Below are 22,417 nucleotides of genomic sequence, written 5' to 3'. Positions count from 1 at the left end.
AAAAGTAAATAAAGTATGTATATGTGTGTGTGTGTATGTGTGTGTGTGTGTGTGTATATACATATATACACATATATGGTACATGTACACATATATACATCTATACATATAAATAGTATATCTGTGCTATTAAAATTACATGAGGGTTATGAGGGATAATGGTTAGGAAAAAATGTCAAGAAAAAAAGCTCCTTAGGGATTATAATAATAGTAAGAGTAAAACACACAGCTACAGACAATGACGGCTTAATTCCATGGAGCTAAACCTCTAAGAAGCGTACAGAATGCCTTCCAGAAATGTCTGGTGCATTTGTTCATCAACTCCCATTGCCCATTGGTTAAAGGTTGCCTCTGGGGCAACCCATGCTTCCAACACCCTGGGCAGAAAGAAAGCCAGACTGGTGGTCCTTGAGGAAAAATATCAGTGGTGCCTGGTGAGTTGAGTCATAACTGTCCACCACAGCTGAAGCTGGGCTCAGAGGTGAGCTGAGATTGTGTGTCATGGGCTGTAAAATCTGCTAATATCCAATTCACACGTTCAAGCACCTGCTTGGTCCTGGCGTCTTTCACTCGAACAAGGCACTAAAGTCTCATTATGTTATGTTTCTAAATATTACAGTTTTCAAGCTACTTTTCCTTTGTCATGTGAAATGTTTGTACAAGGGCCAGGATTATGGTGCACGGGTATAAATTTCTCTTTTCTTCTTTTACCCTGTTTGTATTGATATTTGAGAAGCTTCTTTATAAAAACACTACGGACAAAAGCAAGCACTAATAACAAAAATGTATCTGTTTGATCTCCCAAACCATATTTGAACCTCCTACTCTATTCTGGACAAATTTTTCACTGACCTCCATTTTTTATTTTGAAATATAAAAGCAAAAGTGATTTTTTTTTCATGGTAAAGACTGCTTTATTGGTGGCAGTTAGTACAAATCAATAAATATTGATCCCAAAGAAGAACTCAGTTATTGTCAGCTTACTGGTCCATAGAGAGCTGAATGAAATTGAACCAGCTGATTTCTGGGAGGATAACAGAAGTCAATCCTGCTTCTTAGGAAATGAAGCCATAGCCAGCTGATATATGGCATAAATTGTTCAACCAACTATAAGAATCATGGTAGCTCTATACAGGAGGGCATCAGCTACTCCACCCTTTAGATGCACTGGAATTCCATTGTCCTCCTGAAATAGCTTTTGTTTCTCTGGAACTTTATTTTCAAACTGCCTGCGTGAAGCAGTACTCATAGTCCTCTGGGAAATCTGAGGAAGAGCCAGCAGATTGCACAGCTTGTTGGCTCAGTTATTGCCCACCAACTGCAACTACATCAAAAGTGATTTTTATTGACTAAACAAGTTCACTTCATTCTCAGACTGCTAATCCAGATAAAATACAAAGTATTTCTCAAGAAGAAAAAACAAAATTGAACTAAAGACAATTTCCTTAATTTATCTTCATAACAACATGTACAGAGAGAAAGAGATATATAGATATAGATGATAGATATAGATATAGATATAGATATAGATATAGATATAGATATAGATATAGATAGATATAGATATAGATATAGATATAAGGATTAGATGAGAAGCCATATTCAGTGCGAAATTCAGACTACCAAGTAGATCAAGCGAGGAAAATGTGCTTAACAACTATGTAAACTGGTGGAAACAACAGTATGCATCCTAATGCTAACTGGCACTGAGTAAGAAGGAGCTGAAAACCAACATTTCAACAAAGTGCACTTGTTAACATTGTACTTGTTTATAAACCATGTGAAATCAAACATTAAGAATGGATCTGTTCTCTTTCTGATGACAGGTAAACAGAAATAAACATCAATGGGAGAAGGAACCCAAACTTCTGTGGCTGAATTTGTCTTGCTGAGACTTTCACAGGAACCAAAGATCCAGATTTTACTTTTTTATGTTTTCTTGATCATTTCCCTTCTCTGCATATTTGGAAACCTGCTCATAATAATCCTTATTGAAACTGAATCTCAACTTCATACCGCCATGTACTTTCTCCTTAAAAACTTGTCCTTTGCTGACCTCTGTTTTTCTACAAGCATTGCTCCCCAGATGCTGGTCGATTTTCTTGTAAAATGAAAACCACTTCCTTTGCTGGGTGCTCACTGAAATAACTGTTTTCCTCTTAGCAGGGTGTGCAGATTGTGCACTTCTGGCGGTTATGTCCTGTGACCTACGTTTGCAAGCCCCTGCACTACTCCACTATCATGACTCGGAGGATTTGTGTCTGGATGGCCACAGTGTCCTGGATCAGTGGGGCATTTGTATGTTCAGGAGACAGTGTGTTTACACTGCATCTCCCCTACCAGAGACAGAATGTAATTCATCATTATTTTTGTGAATCTCCTGCATTCTTGATGCTGGCTTCAATAGACACTGACAATGCTGAGATGGCCCTCCTGTCAAGGGGTGCAATTATCCTCTTAGCACCTGTCTCCCTCATCCTGGTCTCCAATTGGCATATGATCTTCACTGTGATTAGGATGCAGTCTAGGTGTTCTCTGCCTGTGACTCCCATTTCTCTGTTGTGGTTCTCTACTATGACTCTGGAATATTTACCTACATTAGACCCACTTCCAAAGCAATGAATGAATAAGGTCATCCCTGTGTTCTATTCAATTATGACTTCAATGTTGAACCCCATCATTTGCAGCCTGAGGAACAAGGATGTAAAGGCCACTCTCAGGAAGGTGTCTGGAAAATAGTTCACCTTCAGAGGCAGTAATTTCTGACATTTTTCTTTAGTACTTGGAAAATTGTGATTGATAAGAATAGTCCTATTATCCAAATCCTTCCCTTCTCTTGCTTTATTTGCTCCAATTGATTTTTTCCTCCACAAATATTCATTAAATAACTACTCTGTGCAAACACTGTGCTGCAAACACTGTGCCCAGTGTTAGGTTAGGTGGCTCAGGAGGCGGCGAAGGAAATAAAGAGAGTTGATCAGAAAAGGAAGGAAGGAAAGTTTATTCTGCGTCCCCAGGAGACCCACTTACCCCAAGGATAGGGCCCATGGATTCATGCCAACAGGGAGGGGGGTGGAAAACAAGTTATGCATGGTCTTATCATAAGATTATCTAATTTGTATTGTATTCTTAAGAGGTTTTAAGTACAAGATTAACCAGTTTGTCCTGTAGGCAGAATTGAGAATGACTTGATCATGCCTTCCCATGAGGAGCCTCATTCTGAGAGACAATGACTGAATGGAAAAGTAATCTTGGCAATTTATATAATCACAGAATCTCAATTCTTCAGAGGATTTGTGTCCTAGATATTCTGTTAGAAGCTATCAAATCTGTGATGTTCAATATCTGAATGAAATTTTTTATCTTATTTTTAAATTTTAAGACTGAAGGGAGTCTTATTGACTATATTATTTAACTATCTTACGCTTTAATCTCTGTAATTTCTTAATTAACATACACTGAGTCCATTGTATTAAAATACCTGGGAGATCTATAGTCATTATATTCCAGCCACAATGACTTTCTTTCTCTTCCTCAAAATGTAAAGCACATCCTCACATCCAAGTCATTAGAACTCTGCTGTTCACTTTGTCTGAAATGCTTGCCAGTCATTCTTGGCACACCTGTCTCATCCTCAACAGTGTGAGCTCATTCCCAACACAATTGTCAGCTCTCCAGAGGCCTTTTCCAAACATCCAGTCTTTGGCAATACTCTTTACAGTCACTATCTCCATTACTGTGTTTTATTGTGCTTATAGGACTTACCTCTGAAGTTACTCTGTTTACTCATTTGGAAACATCTTGATTAAAGCCAATTTTAAACCTACAATTATATTAAGATGAAATGATAGTTAATAAAGGATTATCCAAGGTCTATCAAGGAAGTCTGGCCATAGTGGTGTGTCATAAAAATACAAAAGATTGAAGAAATAAGGAGTATTCAATAGTAACAAGTGTGAAAGAATAGTCAAAAAGGCTGAGGATTGCCTGGCCAATGTGGCTCAGTGGTTGAGCATAAACCTATGAACTAAGAGGTCATGGTTTGATCCCCAGTGGGGGGCATGCAGGAGGCAGCTGATCAATGATTCTCTCTCATCATTGATGTTTCCATCTCTCTCCCTTCCTCTCTGAAATCAATAAAAATATTTTTTAAAAGAATAAGGCTGAGGACTGAAAGTAGATTATTTGGCAAAAAAGAAAAAAGAAGAGATAATGAATTTGAGACAGTAATTTTGTTCTTTAACTTTTAACTATAATTCAGTCAATTTCTCTTGGGAATAAAAAATCCTGATTTATAAAATCAATAAGCAATTAAATTAGATGATACTTAAATCCCCCCCCCCTCCCCACTAGTCCTAACTAATATAAGATTCAAATGGTTTTTTAATAATTCAGAAGCTTAAATAAGAATGGTTGAATTAATATTGAATATTTATTCAATCATCATTGAATTTGTTATTAGGGCATTGGTGAGCCTGGTGAAAAGCTAATCAGTTGAGATGGAGTAGGAGATGGTGATACTGGTTTTAATCAGCTAAAAAGTGAGTGAAACTTCAATAGGTTTCATTACCTCTGGGATAAGAGAAAGCCATGGTCTCTCCTCAGGGGATGTTTATACCTTTCTGTTATCTTATGGTCTCTTTCTGCAGTTCTTTCCCGAGGGAAATGCCCTCTTAGCTGAGTAAACTCACCATGCCTTAGAGGAGAGAAGGTAAGGACAGCTACTATTTTATTGGATTGTGCTACTATAATTTCTGGGTTTTCTGATATAGCAGGTATTAAGTGTTACTTCACAAGTAATGACTAAGCAATTCAAAGTAGAAGTAGACCTAATTATTAGAAATGCTTTTCAACAATTTGGGGTAAAAATATGAGGCATTTAGAGAAGTAGTCTGAAAACATTTTTTAAAAGCCCAAGAATTTTTTTTTTGAACAGGAAAATCTTGACCATATTTGGAAGCTACATCAGAAGATTGAGAGAACTCATGATACAAGAAGGACGTGTAAATGGAGAAGCAGATAGAGCAGGCAGTGAAGGTGAGGAAGAATCTCAGTAATAATTGAAATCAACACTGAAGTGGAGAAGGCACTCTAATTCCTCTGAACTAAACGACCAAGGAGTAAAGACAGTTCCAATATAATGTAATGAAGAGGTGAACAAAGTATGCATCTGATGAATTTAATCACCTGTGATCTTTATTTTATCATGAAGTAGAAAACAGGATTGTAAGTAGGGATTTAATTCATCATTATCATAAATTCACCCCCCAAAATGAGAACCAGGGCCTTCACAATGTCTTTCATCTAAACATTAGGTCACCACCAGTCCTTCTCTGTGTCTCCTTTCATTATAGTAAGTGTTATCTCAAATCTCATGTCCAGCATTCTCTTTTTGTCTCTATTATATAGCTGTATTAAATCCACAAGTAGTCCTAAAACATTTATTTTTATTTGAGTTTTTAAATGTTAGAAAGGAGTATCATGATATGTAATCTTAGGACTCTCTTTTTTCACTTAATATTAGATTGCTGAGTTATCCTTTTTGTTGTATCTCCTTCTGATTGCTTTGTTTTGATTGCTGAAGAAACTCCCTTTCTGTGAATATTTATCCACTCCACTGTTGATGGATATAAATGTGGTTTCCAGGTTTTACTCTATTGTGAATAGTGTTGTTCTTATATTTTACATGTGTAAAACTTTCTTTGGGATATGTTCCTTTCATAGTGAGAAAACAAAAAAGATCTTGTATTTTTATATCTTTTATTGTACTTGTGCAATAATTTTCTTGAGTTTTCTTTCTATAATCTATACTAATAAAAGGATAATATGCTAATTAGACCAGACATCTTCCGGACGACCTTCTGGACGCCCTTCCTGAAAAAGTTAGGCCCCAGTGAAGCTGCCCAGAGTCCCAGGCACCTGCAGCTGTGGCCGGCCCCGGACAAAGCCGGCCCGAGTCCTGGGTGCCTGCGGCCGGCCAGAGGGAGGGAAGCCTGGGTCCCGGGTGTGAGGGCCAAGGCAGAGGCAGTTACGGGCAATCAGGCAGGCAGGCAGAGGTGGTTAGGGGTGATCAGGCAGGCAGGCAAGCGGTTAGGAGCCAGTGGTCCCAGATTGTGAGAGGGATGTCCAACTGCCGGTTTGGCCCGATTCCGCACTGGGCCTCTAGTCAGAAAATAAAAACGTATTTTTAATTTTCTTAAAGTTGAAAGAAAAAAGATGCAACTCCAGCAGCAGTTTCAGCATTCACTGGCAAAATGCATGATTAAAGAGAGACTAAAGAATGAGGACCACCTCGCAAAATATTGGGGCGAGATGAGAATGGCTTGACTAAAGCAGTGATGGGTAGGGGCAGTATGGTGTCATCATCCCAGAGCCCAAAGCAGCTGAGCCCACTGGATACAGAGCAGGAACCTACAACACATTCATGCACCTGCACGAGAGGGAGTAGGAAAGAGAAACAACTAACCTAAAAGCATAGATGTTTTAATATGTCACTGCTTTGATGCTAATTAAAGGTCAATGAAGGAAGATCTGATATAGACACACTGAGGAGTTCAGTTCCCTCTAGCTGGTAATAGCCAAGTCTAGAGGCACAAAGAGTGATATGGGGAGTGGCAGCATTTACAGAACCCATAGACATACTTTATAATTTGGACAGAGGGCTAGCCAGGAGGGTGGGCCTCAATTCTTGGGTCTGAATATAAAGTTAGGGTTTTGGAAACAGCCTTAGCAAATTCATATGGGATAAAACAAGCCCTCAGGCCTCAGAGTTCATTTAATGGATGAAGTTGGCCGACATGGGAGGCCAGGAGACTTGCCCAGGGAATTCATTAAAATCTTGTTTCCTAGAGCAGCATTTCCAGGGAAGGTTATGTCCGCTGAGGGGATGAGACCAAATAGCTCCCCCAAGACAGGGTCCTAGCTCACTGTTGCCCGAGGGACAGTGAAACTGGGCACCAGAGGGCCTCCTTTGGGCAGCTCCTCCCCGTGCCCTTTTTACCAAATCTCTGCTGTGTTCATCTTCGATCTGTACCCCACCAGAATGGGAACACATGGAAATCTGAGAACCTCGAGTCAGAACTCAGCCAGAACCACGCCAAGGCTGTGAGGCTTTCACACAGAGATAAGTCTGCAACGATTCCACTCCTGGCTTCCCCAGGAAGCTGCTCTAGGTTTTCAGCTTCCTGTCTGCATCCATCTCTACCCTGCGGGAGAATGTGCCATACCAGTAACTGAAGGAATTGCTGACCTCTGATCTCAGACGCAGCCATACGCTCACCTACACTCCACTCTGCCAGAAGAACCACCTCCTCTTTCTCTGACTTTTATAAAACATCTTCATCCCTCAAGTAAATCACAGGGCAGTAGGTGTGGTCTGGCACCTGAGCCCTTGCTCCTCTCAGGTAAGGACTCTGTCTCTGTTCCAATGAAATTATGTGGAGCCTGGAAGTCTTGAAACCTCACTGCTTTGCTTCTCAGACTTTCTAGACCCGCAGGATGTATAGCTCACCCACTCCCTTCTACACTCTAGGCACCCTGTCCATGTGGGAACATCCACAATCCATCTGTTCCACTGACCAGACCTGGGTTCCTATGTGTCCTGGTAAAGTCTCAGTACTTACCTTTGACCTGAATTATCCTGGCCTCTAATAGTGCCCTAAAAAAAAAAATCATTTAGAATCAGTTAAAGTGCCTCTTCCCCATATGTCTGTGTGACACTGAAGTCCAGTGTCACAGGGAAAAAAAGCCAATTGAAATAATAAAATATTTTTAAAACATACTGAGCAATGATACAGAAAAAATAACATAAAAATATGCTTACCAATTCTTAGCTCCGTCTTGTTAATTGGCTGGGTCTGACCACTTCCTGTGAAGTATAACAGTACCCCATCTGTTAACCTTAGTCCCTGCTGACTTTCTGAGGTTCCCACCACCAGCAATTTTCCAGGGAGCTCTTCCTCTGTAGACCCAGTGTGTGTCCTCTGGCCTTTATTTTTAGGTGTCCCTAAAGGAGAGGAACCAGAGAACAGGAAAGGAGAGAGAGAGCAGAAGTCAGATTCAAGGGGAGGAAGGCAGAAAGGTAGAACCCAGAGTCCTAAGGATCACCACGCCACCTAAGCCCTTTTTTTCTGCTCTTTAAAACTCTGTCTACACTCCAGGTGCAGAAATCAGGATAAATGTGCCCACCTAATTATTTTCTTCCCTTTATTACTCTATCCATTTATCTTTTTAATTAAATAAAAGCAAAAGTATTTCAAGGCAAATATTTACTAAGAACAGTGCTAGCACTTATCTTCGAATTTGTCTTTTTGTTGATGTCAATAGGCAAAGAAAGTAGTCCAACCAATATTTCTTAGGTTAAACCTACCGTTTTGGCTTTGTGATGCAAAGGAAAGATCTCAGACCCCAAGGAATGAAAGGACAGTTTTATAGAGGGTGTTTTTCTGGCTTGCTTCTTGCCCAGATTTTATTGTAGCAAAAGGGCAGGCGGGATATTCTTGAATTATGATTCAGTGTCCTGGCCTTTACAATGTTATTCCCTTTCTCTATTACACCCTGACCCTTTCTTTCTTAACAATCTCCTATTCATCCTCAGCCTGTAGTTTATATGTCACTTCCTCAGAGAATCTTTTCCTGAAACCTCACTTACATGGACTCAGAGTATGTTTTCTTTTCCTTCACATATTAGTCATCACCAGTGGATGTGTGTTGGTGCTTAAATAACTGTTTTTCACAGTTATGATACCTGATACATTATAGGTTCTTTGTAAATATTTTTGGAATGGATGAAAAGAGGTACATCAGATGAGGCTTCTTATTTCAGGATTTTATCATCCTATCCCTTAAAAAGGTCCCAACTCTAAGATGATCAGGATGATGACATAATAGAAGATAAGATTAAAAGCAGATGATACAAGAAAAAAATGAAAAATTTGGTCATGAATTCTTCTCTTCTCTTTTAGAGTGACTCCTAAGTCCTTCATCCAACTGTGAAGGATCTATAATCATAAAGAGCAAGCTAAGTGAACACTATCCCACAGACCCCACTCACTCCATTTTCTCTCCCCCTTAATCCCTCCCACTAGTACTATCATATGGTTCAGGGTACAGCAGGACCAGCATCCTTCATCATTTTGTCAGATTTGTAAGATAGAGGAATATGATTTTCCTGATCAGTGTCTTGCTTTTACTCTCAGGTGATGGGAAGGTTTGGGGCCTTCTCTATAAAGTCTCCTGTTTTATCGCTCTCCTCTTCTATCAGATGCCCTAAACACAAACACCTTGCCACACCTTTGCAAATAGCATCTATTACATTTTCGCTTGATTCGTCCTGAGGAAATATCTTGTTACTATCTGCAAAGAAGCAAACACCTTTTCTACTTTTTCTGCAGATTTCCTTCCAAAATCTATACCAACCTGATTTCTTTTTCCCTCCAGAAGGGTAGCAGTGTGCTCACCGAAGATGTGAGCACAGTTCAAGAACACAAGAGAGCAAGTTTTCCAAGAAATGAGAGGCCCCTGTTCAGGAAGCTGTCAATGACAGTGAGACTGGAAAGTGAAGGCAGATGTCACATCTGCAAGGTAGATGTCACGTGTGAGGAGAAGATGCCATAGAGCTCTATTATAAGAAAACTTCAACACTGAATTGGAATGCAAGTATATTTTAAGCAGAAAACCAGCTATATTTTAAACCAATGCCCACTGTATTTCTTTATTATGAAGACAGATACATTTTTATCTGTCTACAAAGAATGCTTGTTTGAGCTCATGCTTTTGGATATCTAATTTAAAGGGAATTCTTAATGATTAGCTATTAGCAACATGCTTTACCATAGCAATAAGATTCAAAAAGTCAGAAGTCATAAAGCAAACATAGGTACAAAGAGGAAGAGGTACCACCTCAGGGGATTCCTGTTGGCCACCCCACAGTGACAGGAGTCAATAGATAACAAGGGTGAACTCCCTGAGAAAGGGTTTCACTGAGAATCCATTTGGTTCTAGGCAACTGAAGAGGATGGAGCATGGGAACTCCACCCTGGGAAGTGGCTTCATATTGATGGGGATTCTGAAGGACAGTGAGTCTCCTGAGCTGCTCTGTGCCATCATCACAATTCTGTACATGTTGGCGCTGACCAGCAATGGCCTGCTGCTCCTGGTCATCACAATGGACACCCGGCTCCACGTGCCCATGTACCTCCTGCTTGGGCAGCTCTCACTCATGGACCTCCTCTTCACGTCTGTTGTCACTCCCAAGGCCCTAGTGGATTTCCTTCGCAGTGAAAACACCATCTCCTTTGGGGGCTGTGCCCTTCAGATGTTTCTGGCACTGACTCTGGGTGGTGCAGAGGACCTCCTACTGGCCTTCATGGCCTATGACAGGTATGTGGCCATTTGTCATCCTCTGAACTACATGGTCCTCATGAGTACAAGGGTCTGCTGGCTCATGGTGGCCACATCCTGGATCCTTGCATCCCTGAATGCTCTAGGGCATACCTTGTATACCATGCACTATCCCTTCTGCATGTCCCGGAAAATAAGTCATCTGCTTTGTGAGATCCCTCCTCTGCTGAAGTTGGCCTGTGCAGATACCTCCATATATGAGCTCATGGTGTATGTGACAGGTGTGACTTTCCTTTTGCTCCCTCTTTCTGTCATTGTTGCCTCCTACACACTAATCCTATTTACTGTGCTCCACATGCCCTCAAATGAGGGGAGGCAGAAAGCCCTAGTCACCTGTTCTTCCCACCTGACTGTGGTCGGGATGTTCTATGGAGCTGCCACGTTCATGTATGTCTTGCCCAGTTCCCTGCACAGTCCCAAGCAGGACAACATCATCTCCGTTTTCTACACAATTGTCACTCCAGCCTTGAACCCCCTCATCTACAGCCTGAGGAATAAGGAGGTCATGGGGGCCTTGAGGAGGGTCATGGGAAAATATATGCTGCAGACACACCCCACCTTCTAGGGAGGGATCATGGCTTGTGTGGACGAAAGGGGCCACATGCTGACCTGACAAGCTCAGGGAAGGCCTGTGTGGCAGCCTAGCAGACTCAGAGACCTAAAATAACCACAAAGGATGGTCTGAAATTAAACTTTGACTAAAAGCAGTTATGGTGGGCAGTTATGTCCTAGGCCAGTATCTTCACTGACAAGATCAACTTTGATCCTTACTGAGCCCATTTGCCTTTTTGCCTCTAAGATAACATTCCTTTGAAGTGTCTGGGTAACTTGTAACTTCCCTTTTTCTGGAACCCCTGGGGCATAACCAAATGTTCTGGGCGCCAGGGCAGATACTACAAATTCCTTCATTATCATGTTGATTGATCCTGCACCCACCTAAGTAAGTGTCCATCATTTTACTTTTTACCCTATCACAGAGGTTTCCCTGCTTCACTTAATCCCACCTCCTTAAATCTGTCACCAATGAATTTCATGTATAAATACGGATGTAACCCTGCCATTCTCCGGAGCACTATCTCAATTCATTGAGGTTCTGCTTCCCGGCATATGTCGACAGTTTGGCTCAAATAAACTCACAAAAATTCTTTACAGGTTTCAATGGTTTTTTTACGTTAACACTTGTCTCTCTAACTTTCCTTCTCCAAATCACAATTTTATACACAGCTAGTCTTTATATGATACTCTGTGTGAGATGATACAAATATTTAAAATATTTTTCATTTCCATTCTACTGTGTAGCTGGTCAGTATAGAAACTTAAACTGCACTCAGATGGGATATGTATCCTGACCTTGGAAGCCCATGTTGTACAAGGAATAAAAGAAGAAAAGCATGGAATGGATATCCTAGACTCCGTCTGTAGTAGAACTTTTTTTCTGGCATAATTACCATGTTTATCACAGGGAACTACGTTTTAAATTCATTGTCATGTAGCAGTGACAAGCAGTAATAGTTTTAGGCTGCCTAAACTCCAATAGCCTGTTAACATCAGAGGAGAACTGCTGCGACCTGAACTTCGAGGTTCAGGATCTGAAAAAGGGGCCGATGCACACGTGAAAATGCTATACAAGAAATATGAATTTGGAAGGCATGAGGGGCCATGTGGAAATCTCTTTTCCTGAAGAGGCACACTGAGACTGGATCCCATCTGCTTTTTATTCAGTCTGAATATACATTTGCCCTTTAGCAATGCATACAGGCAGATAAAAGGTAAAGTTTGGTAAACAATGTAAGGATTATCAGGTCAGAAAATTGCCTCAAGCCATTGCAATCACAGTAGGGGCAAAACTTGTATTGATATTCAGCCGTGCTGAATGTCAAAGTCCATTGGCCTTCCAATGTCTCTTTTTGATGCTAACTGTTGTTTGCTTTAGCCTCTGGCAGAGGACTGCTTTCCTTTGAATTAGATTCTAGGACAACCAATAAAGAGAAGTATCCTCAGAAGATACAATGGGCTTCTTGGTTACTAGGTAAATGGTTGTTTTAGCAATTACTTAGAAAGAATAATAGATTTATACTCCACATTTAAGTAGAAATCCATATTGAATACATAAATATAGAAATATAGGTAATATTTATGTTGAAATAGTGAAAAAGGCTAACTGGTGCATTTGTATACTGCTTAAACCTAAAAATTAAATTTAAAGAGAATTTCATATTCTTGAGGTGAGTATATGTATAGATCTGTATCCACAGGAAAGGAGGAGTCAGATATGTAAACCACTATTTAGTTAACTTAAATGTGGTTTATTTTACCATTTGATTTATTGGTGTTGGAAAATTTAGAACAAAAGCTTTGAACTTAAATCTGTTCAGAAGCTCCAAAATATCCTGGCTTACATAGTAGGAATCATTGTTAGGATAGAGCTCTATTAAATCTCAAAATACTCTTTTCTTGACAGAAGTCATCTTAATTGCTTAAACTATAAAGCTAAACCATCATGTATAAGTTAAAGCTATTCAATAAAATTAAAACAAGTTCATTATCAAAACTAAGAAAATTCAGAAATTTAGACAGAAGCAAAAATCACCTGTAAAGTTTTCCTTTCCTTTTTCTTTTTCTGTGTGTGTGGAGGGTAATATGTATTTTAAGGAATTTTTATGTACATATTGATTAAAGTCTTGCTTTTTTATTATTTAAAATCTGGTGAACCTTTTTCTTTGTTAAGAGGAACCACCATAGTTTTGGGTTAAGGAGTCAGTGGTGGGATGGGGGTGGAGGGGGGTCCAGAGTGCTGAGTGTGAATCTCTGCTCCCCCTTTATCATCTGTGTGTCTTTGGATGTTAAACTGAACTTTGTGCCTTAGTTGCTCATCTTAAAAGTAGTGATAATAATAGGACTCTTGATGATGTCATGATGTTTTTAGGATAGCTGAGTAAGATAATAAATGTCAAGTGCATAGATGAGAACCTGGCAAATAATTCTTAAAACATACTGACAATTATATGAATAAATACTAAATAGTTAAAAAAAAAACTTAATTTTTAAAGTTGAGGTATAATTGACATATCCTATATAATAAAAGGCTAATACACAAATTGACCGAATGGTGGAACAACCAGTCGCTATAATGAGCACTGACCACCAGGGGGCAGATGCTCAACTCAGGAGCTGTCCCCTGGTGATCAGTGTGCTCCCACAGGGGGAGCACTGCTCAGCCAGAAGCCAGGCTCACGGCTGGCAAATGCAGCAGCAGTGGTGGGAGCTTCTCCTGCCTCTGTGGCAGCGCTAAGGATGTCTGACTGACGACTTAGGCCCGCTCTTGGGGAGTGGGCCTAAGCCATCAGTCAGACATCTCCCGAGGGCTCCCAGACTGTGAGAGGGCGCAAGCCAGGCTGAGGATTCCCCCCCACCCCCAAGTGTACAAATTTCATGCACCGGGCTTCTAGTAACATTGTATTAGTTTCAACATAATGATTCTATATTTGTATATATTACAAAATGATCACCACAGTAAGTCTAATCAGTATCTATCACCATACATATTTACAATTTTTTTCTTGGATAAGAACTTAAGATTGACTTTCTTAACAACTCCAAATATATAACACATTATTACTAACTATAGTCACCTTGCTGTCCATTATATCCCCATGATTTAATTATTTTATAACTGGAAGGAAAGAACAATTTTAAATGACTGCATGATATGTCATTACATGAGTTCTCTGTACTACATTTAGGCATTTATTAAACTTAGTACCCCCTCAATTTTCTTATATGAGTGTTTGATTTTATATTAGGTCAGATTTCTAGAACTGAAATTACTGATTGTGATTGTGTTTAACTCACAGGCAAAGAAACTATTTAAAATTCTTGTCACGAGCTCTAGCTGGTTTTGTTCAGTGGATAGAGCATTGGCCTGTGGACTGAAAGGTCTAAGGTTCGATTCCAGTCAAGGGCACATGCCTCAGTTGCAGGCTCAATCCCCAGTAGGGGGCATGCAGGAGGCAGCCGATCAATGATTCTCTCTCATCATTGATGTTTCTATCTCTCTCTCCCTCTCCTTTCCTCTCTGAAATCAATTTTAAAAAAAGATTAAAAAAATTCTTGTCACAAAGAGCCAAATTACTGATCACAAAGTTAAAAACACTTTAATGTATGGGTGTTCCTGCCTCACAATACTCTTTCTAGTGCTGACTAATCTTATGAACTCTCTTTGCTAATTTATTAATGTACTAATAAAATATAACAGATGTTTTCATTTATATTACTTATTTTTTCTGATCCTACTGATTTTTTTGTAGCTCTCATAGGAAGAGACATAATTTGACAGTTATATATGTAGCAACATTTATTTTCTGTTATTATTAGCTATGTGATAGGATTTGTTGGCTAGGGAAGTGTTTCTATATTTATGTAGTTACATCTATCCATCTTTTCTTTTGTATCTTTCAGCCGATTCTACCCTTATAATTCCCATTCTAGTTCAGAAAATATCTACATATATTTATTTTAGATTTGCTTAGTCATTTAGCAATAAGTGATATTTAATTTTAAATAAGTGTTTAAAGATAACTTGTTAATCTCCCTGCAACTTATTATGGTATAATATATATATCTGTTAAGACTTTAAGTTGTGTTTCCAAATAGATGATTTTCCTATTAGAATCCTTAATAATCCTTCTATATTATTTATTTATTGTTATTTTTACAATTGCTTGACTATATACTATGTTCTTATAACTATAGAAATGGGGAGTATTTCTCTGCTAGTTCTCTAGTTCCAGCAGTCTATTAGGGCTCTTTTCTCCCCTTTTTCTCACCAACTTCTTAACTTTTATCATCTGCTTATTTTTTCTGATGGACTTTTGAATCATCTGCTAAGCGGACAAAACAAATCCCATTGGTGTATTTATTGTGATTGTGTTTAACTCATAGACTAATTTGGAGTCATATAGGACTTCCTCAACTTCCACTACCAATTTACTAGCATATTTGCACAAATTTTTTTTTTTCTTAAAAGACCCCATCAGAGGCCAAATCCTCTACTAGTGTTTTTAATACCTAGCTCTCTTACTGTTCAAAGAAAATGGTCTTGAATTACCTGCTTCTCCTGTCTACTGGAACATTTGCTATAGGTTACAGACATGCTCTGGTATCTCCATTCTTTTTTAAAAAATATGTTTTATTGATTTTTTTACAGAGAGGAAGGGAGAGGGATAGAGAGTTAGAAACATCGATGAGAGAGAAACATCGACCAGCTGCATCCTGCACAACCCCCACTGGGAATGTGCCCACAACCAAGGTACATGCCCTTAACCAGAACCGAACCCAAGACCCTTCAGTCACAGGCCAACACTTTATCCACTGAGCCAAACTGGTTAGGGCTGGTATCTCCATTCTTAAAGAACCACATTTCCCAAACCACATTTCCTCTCCTGGTAGACGTTTCTCAGAGCAAATTGTCTACCCATAGCTTCCACACCATTTTCTACCATCATGACACATGCCCATGTAATCAGGCTTCCTGCTCACTCCAACCCTGCTCACTCCACCTGCACCACAGTTGTGCTTGTGAAAATGAGCAACAATATTCATGTTGCAAATTCAGTACTGCTTCTCGGTCTTTATCGTGCTCAAACTTTCAGCCACATATGACACAATTGACCACTCTCTCCTTGAGCCACCTTCTTTTTCCAATTTCCCCACTGGACTCAGGCTGCACTTAGCCCACTGTTCCTCTTCAACATGACATCGAAATATTGAAGGGCCTCATGGCTTCATTGCAAGCCTCCTTTCTTCTGACTCAACACTCTCGGCTGTGGTAAGGTCATTTCATGGGTTTAAATTACATCTACATTCACTCCGAGTGACGTGACCTCTTCTGAAGCCCAAACTCATTTAGCTAGCTGCTGATGTAACCTCTTTGCCTTGATACCTTAAGCATTTCCCATTTGATCCAAAATGCATTACCTGATTTAAAATTTGTTCTTCCCAGAATTTCTCTTGTTATAAAAAGACAACATTATTATTTTCACACTTGATCGTGGTAAAAATCAATATATAATCCTGGTTTTCTCTTTTTATCTTATTACTCCCTAACAAGAAGGTCCTTGCCTCCACAACAGTACAAATCTTGTTATTTCTATCTTAATACTGAGCAAAACTGATAAGTCTGCCTACCAGATTGAACTTTTGGTGCAAACTTCTATGCTAGGATTAAAACAAACACTAGAGTATAGTCATGATTTTGGAGCCAGACTACCTGGATTTTATTCCCAGCTCTACCACTTACTAACTAAAATGTTGATGAGCTACTTTAACTCTTTCTTACTCAAATTTTCATCTGTAAAATGGGGTTAAAAGTAGTACTTAACTTATAGAGTTGTTGTGAGGATTAAAAGAGTTTATATATATAAAGTGATTAAAAATTGCCTGGAACATAGTAAGCTCTCAATAAGTTTTCTATCATAATCACCAGTTTTTTTGTTTGTTTGTTTAATTGATTTGAGAAAGAGAGGAAGAGAGAGAGAGAGACAGAAACCTCGATGTGAGAGAGAAACATTGATTGATTGCCTCCTGTTCACAACCTGACAGGGGATCAAACCCACAACTTGGGCATGTGCCCTGACAGGGAATTTACCTTTGGGTGCATGGGTCAAAGCTCCAACCAACTGAGCCACACTGGCCAGGGCGTAATCATCAGTTTTGCTGGATCTCTTGAGTGGCACAATCCAGACCAGTCATATTGAAACATAGCTTGTCACAAGTTGATTCTCCAGAAGCACACACGGAGATGGGATTTGCGGTGTGTGTGAGATATTTATTAAGAATTAATATCTGTCAAATAAGGGGGAGGAAACAGGATTGTGCATATAGAAAATTAAACATTGCAATGTAAGCTCAGCAAAGCTTGGCCAACTTGGTGGAATACTCTAGAGGGAGAATTGTCAGTCAGAATTTTTATAATGCACCAGGCTGAATTTTTACAATGTCATTACCTAGTGTGGTCATGGGATACTGATTGACTCAGGGGAGATGCTCTCTGCAACTAAGACAGACCCTAAGAGTTGGAAGTCGTCTGTTGACTACATCTCCATGAACTGGTCCCAAGTGCTTCCTTAGAGGAGGAGCTGGGCAGTGCATCTTTGTGTCTGCCACTCAGCAATAAATGGGAACAGAATTTGGTGGACTCACCCATGGTTTTATAATTTTCTAGGAGATAAACCATTATTTTGCCTTGCTGCTTACTATTAATCAAAGCTGCACAGACTTTTGAAGTCTCCTGTTAGTGTGTGGTCCTGTGTCTTGTAGACCTGCAATTTATTTCTCAATGGTAAGAAATATAAACCATTAACTACAACGTTTGCAATTAATTGTCCTCTAGAACCTCAACCAACTTTGCATTTCACCCGATGATCTTTCTTTTTTTTTCAACCTGATGGTCTTATTTCTAGCATTTAAAAATAAATTTTCTGATGAAATATGTAAATTCTTATTTCTCAAATGCTTTTTGAATCAGCTTTCTTATCTTATGAAGTTAATAAATATATCATTTTATATTTCTATGCATATTTTTAGCTTTTGAAAATTATACTTTGACATGAACAAATGAAGAAGAAACAAAACAAAGGGTTATGACTCATCTATCTGAAAAAGAAAATGATTTATATATTTTATAACATAACAAATGTGAATTTTAATAGCATTGCCTCTGATGACCAAAGAAAATAAGGTTCTTGGTACATTCTATAGGAGATACAATAAATCTTTATGAGCCACATATCTCAAAAATATTTTAAACAATTTGATAAGAATACTTTCAGCATTGCTAAATAAACAGGATTTAATTGTCATTAATATTTTTAGTGTCCAACTCTAAGCATGTGTGCATGTATGTCCCTACATGACATTTTGTCTGGAATTGCACCTCCTTCATTACTTGCATAAATGATCTTGCTCATTTACCAAAACTCCTCTTTTTTATTTAAATGCTAATTGTGAAGACTTGAAACTTAAGGCTTCAGGCAATACTTCATTCATTTTGAACCAGAATTTAAAGAGACTATATCTTACAGCTTAATAAAATGCAAAATGAGAATGAAATTGGGAAAGAAAAATGGTTCAGTCACTATGGAAAAGTTTGGCAATTTCAATCATCTTAAACATACACTTACCATACAACTGAGCAAATCCATTCTGAGGTATTTATCCAAGTGAATGGACAACTTATGTTCCCTTAAAAATTTCCACATGAATGTTTATAATGGCTTTTTTCATAATCAACAAAAACTGGGGAAAAACACAAATGTCCTTCAACTAAATATATATACACATACACACACACACACACACACACACACACTAATAAAAGACAAACATGCAAATTGACCATACCATCGCTACACCTTAAGCCACATCCTCCAGCCAATCAGAGCAACTATATGCAAATTAACTCAATCAAGATGGCAGCCGGCAGCCACGGAGCTGGAGCAAGCAGGAGGCTTGGTTGCCCCAATGATGGAGGAAGCCAAGCTTCTCGCCTGCCACGGGTGGCTCTGAGCTCCACTCAAAGCAACAAAGTTTCAATTATAGAAGGTAAATAAACCTCAGATACCTGCTGTCAGCAGGCCGTGGCCACAGAGCTGAAGTGAGCAGGAAGCTTCCCTCCCACATGCCCTGGCTGACTCTGAGCTCCTCTCAAGGCTACAAAGATTCAATTATAGAAGGTAAGTAAATCCCAGAATAAAAAGAAAAAAGAAACAAAGGAGAGACTGTGAGCTTCCGTTGCCGGGGGGCTTGGCCCGCCTGAAAACTGCCCTCAGCCCCTCTCCCAGACTGGCCAGGCACCTCAGTGGGGACCGCCACCCTAAAGGGGGCGTGGCCAGCCTGAAAACAGCCATCAGCCCCTGACCCAGGCTGGCCAGGCATCCCACGGGACCCTCACCCTGATCCGGGACAACCTTCAGGGCAAACCAGCCGGCCCCCACCCATGCACCAGGCCTCTATCCTATATAATAAAAGGGTAATATGCAAACTGACCCTAACAGCAGAATGACTGGGAATGACTGTTCACTATGACACACACTGACCATCAGGGGGCAGACGCTCAATACAGGAGCTGCCCCCTGGTAGTCAGTGCACTCCCACAGGGGGAGCTCTTCTCAGCCACAAGCCAGGCTGATGGCTGCCAGTACAGCGGTGGTGGTGGGAGCCTCTCCCGCCTCCTCAGCAGCGCTAAGGATGTCCGACTACAGCTTAGGCCTGCTCCCCGCTGGCAAGTGGACATCCTCCTAGCACTGCCGGGCTGTCAAGGGGATGTCTGACTGCCAGCTTGGGCCCAATCCCCCAGGGAGCGAGCCTAAGCCAGCAGGTGGACATCCTCTGAGGGGTCCCAGACTGCAAGAGGGCATAGGCCGGGCTGAGGGACCCCCCCCCCCCCAGTGCACAAATTTTTGTGCACTGGGCCTCTAGTATATATATATAATCACAAATGTTTTATGTATTAGTCCGCTTGGGCTGCCATACAACATACCATAGACCAGGGTGCTGAAACAACAGAAACTTATTTTCTAACAGTCCTGAAAGCTGGAAGTTCAAGATCAAGGTGCTAGTAGGGTTGGTTCCTGGTGAAACCTTTCCTCCTGGCAAAGAGATGGCTGTCTTCTCACTCTCTGCCTTCACATGGGTTTTGACTGTGCAAGCATACCCCTGATAGCTCTTCCTCTTCTTATAAGGACAGCAGTCCTGCAGGATTAGAGCCCCATACTCATAACCTTATTTAACCATAATATCCTCCTAAAGACCCTATCTCCAAATATAGACATATTGAAGGTTAAGGTTTCAACATACAGATTTTGCTGGGACACAATTCAGTCTATAACATATATTTTCCTGTTGAAAGACACTGCGTTTGTTCCTAGGTTTTCATTTTTATATTCAATGCTTCTATGAGCAAGAAGCGTTGGGACTCATGAGCAAGAGTTTCTCTAAATCAGCATCAATAGAAGTGGAACTGCTGGCCCATGAGACATGCAAATGTTCAGATTCAGAAACTGGCACCAAAGTATTTCCCAACATGGTTGCATCAAGTTTTACTCCCATCATAAGTGTCTATGTATTCCCAAGACTCCACATCTTTACTACCAGTAGTTATCAAACACCTTCATTTTTACCAATCTGGTGAGCAGAAATGCTATCTTACCAAGGACTTTAACATTATTTCATTAATTGTAAAGAATTTTAATCATTTTATTCACAATTTGGTCCTATTTTCTGTAAAATGCCTATTTCATGCTATTCTCCATTTTTCTGTTGCTTTGTATCTTTTAAAAATCTATTTGCAGACATTTTATGTGCATTTTTGGTACAAAATCTTTGTAGATTATACATGTTGCAAATATATTCTTGTAGCTTATATCTTGTCATTTCACTTACTTTTGATAGACAAAAGTTTCAAATGTTAATGTAGTCTAATTCATCAATTTTTCCTTTCAATTTAGTATTATTTGTGTCTTGTTCAAGATTCTTCTCTACCCAAAGATCATAAAGATACTTTTCATTTATTGCTGTATTCCCTAAGCCCTTTATTTCAACCCCTCTGTAAAATAAATAAATACAAATAACTTGGTTTTAAACCTTACAAAGGATTTAGAAAATCCTTTATTAACTTGTATCTTAAATTTCTTAGATAAAGCACATAAATTGGTGCTTTGGATAAAGACAAATTTAGTGAGAGGAGAGTGCAGGGATACTAGTCCAGGAAACATGCCCAAGAGGATTCATTAATATTCTGTTTCCTGGACCAGCATTTCCAGGGGAGGCCATTTCATCTGAGAAAATAAGTCCCTCTGAAGGTAGGGGTAGAATAGAGTAGAGGAGGTTGGGTCATGGGATAAGGAGACAGAGCAGCCTCCCCCAGGACAGGGCTCAGGCTCGCTGCTGGCCCCAGGGACAAGGAGGCCAGGCATGGCAGGGTCTCCCTTAGGCAGCTCCCAATATGTACTTCCTCCAGATTCCTGCTGCCTTCATCTTTGCTCTCAGATCATAGCACCAGTAAATGAACATCTGAGCAGCTAGCTAGACCCAAGAACTCAGTCTGACAACTGCTCCAAAACTGGATGGTTTCTTTACCTGGGAAACTGCATGATAGAAGCAGTTTCTCCTAATTCGCCACAGGTGTGAGAGTAGGAAAGCCATCCTCTTGCTCCATAGAAACTACTTGAGAACTGTATTAGCTCTCTGTCTGTGTCTACTGCGTCACTTAGAGAAGACCTGCTGAGGAACAGAAGGCACAGAAAGGCCTGATACCAACATTGGTCAGACTCCTCAGACTCTTCGCCCAACTTCGCAAAAATGAAACCAATTGGATGCTGATAGAAAATCCCTGTCTTCCTTTCCCATTTCTACAGGAACATTCCTGACCTTAAAACAAAAATAGGGCAGTCTGCATGGTCAGCCAGCTGGGTTTCTCACAGCCTGAGGTAAGAGTAATGATTCTTTTCTCAGGAAAGTGTGCAGCCTCCAGTTATGTTGTTGCAAAACAAAGCCCAAGAACTAAGCTATTCTGTCTTTCATTTTCTCTAGTGCTTTGGGCTCTACAGTCCTTTCCAATGCCCTCTATTCTTGGTGCTCTAACCAGGAAGTGGAATCAATGACAATGATGAGTCTGTGCTATATGCCAGGCTTGGGTATCTTTTTCCTGACAAAGTATCAGTACCTGTCTTTAGATCCCATGGTCTTTGCTTGCCTCTGATAAGGTATACTTGCACCTCTCTGATAACACATGCCTCCAGAGGTCCATCTAAGTGCAGATGATATGCCTTTCATATGCTCAAATACTTTTTACCATTAAAATCTTGTGGACTCAGACGAGGCCAATAAAAACAAGTAAATGTCAAAATACATATATACTCTCTTGTTGCCTATACCTTTCACCAGTTTTTCCAACATAAACACTCTGATCTTCCTTGGCAGGGCCTCATCTGTTATCATATTTCTGAGTTCTCCCAGG

The 22,417-nt window shown here is 39.9% G+C and overlaps 1 protein-coding gene and 2 pseudogenes across 3 annotated transcripts; 2 read left to right on the top strand and 1 right to left on the bottom strand.

The window, feature by feature from the left end:
• Positions 1-929: 929 nt before the first annotated feature.
• LOC308525432 (cytochrome c oxidase subunit 7A2, mitochondrial-like) lies at positions 930-1,735 on the bottom strand (annotated as a pseudogene). The gene is made up of 2 exons: positions 1,702-1,735; positions 930-1,299 (listed from the first exon to the last, which is right to left on the bottom strand). The product of its transcript is annotated as a cytochrome c oxidase subunit 7A2, mitochondrial-like (transcript).
• Positions 1,736-1,846: 111 nt separating this feature from the next.
• LOC308525431 (olfactory receptor 2D3-like) lies at positions 1,847-2,739 on the top strand (annotated as a pseudogene). The gene has a single exon. The product of its transcript is annotated as an olfactory receptor 2D3-like (transcript).
• Positions 2,740-9,988: 7,249 nt separating this feature from the next.
• On the top strand, positions 9,989-10,966 carry LOC308524577 (olfactory receptor 2AG2; the record flags this gene model as incomplete). The annotated part of the gene is made up of 1 exon (XM_081099124.1): positions 9,989-10,966. Exon 1 carries the CDS (start codon positions 10,016-10,018, stop codon positions 10,964-10,966), a length of 951 nt encoding a protein of 316 aa, XP_080955250.1. The 5' UTR covers positions 9,989-10,015.
• Positions 10,967-22,417: the final 11,451 nt, after the last annotated feature.

Source organism: Myotis nattereri, assembly GCF_964212035.1.
Source record: "Myotis nattereri genome assembly, chromosome: 9".
NCBI classification, from domain to species: Eukaryota; Metazoa; Chordata; class Mammalia; order Chiroptera; family Vespertilionidae; genus Myotis; species Myotis nattereri.
The sequence above is the reverse complement of the archived record's forward strand: the minus strand, read 5'-3'. Positions and strand labels throughout refer to the sequence as shown.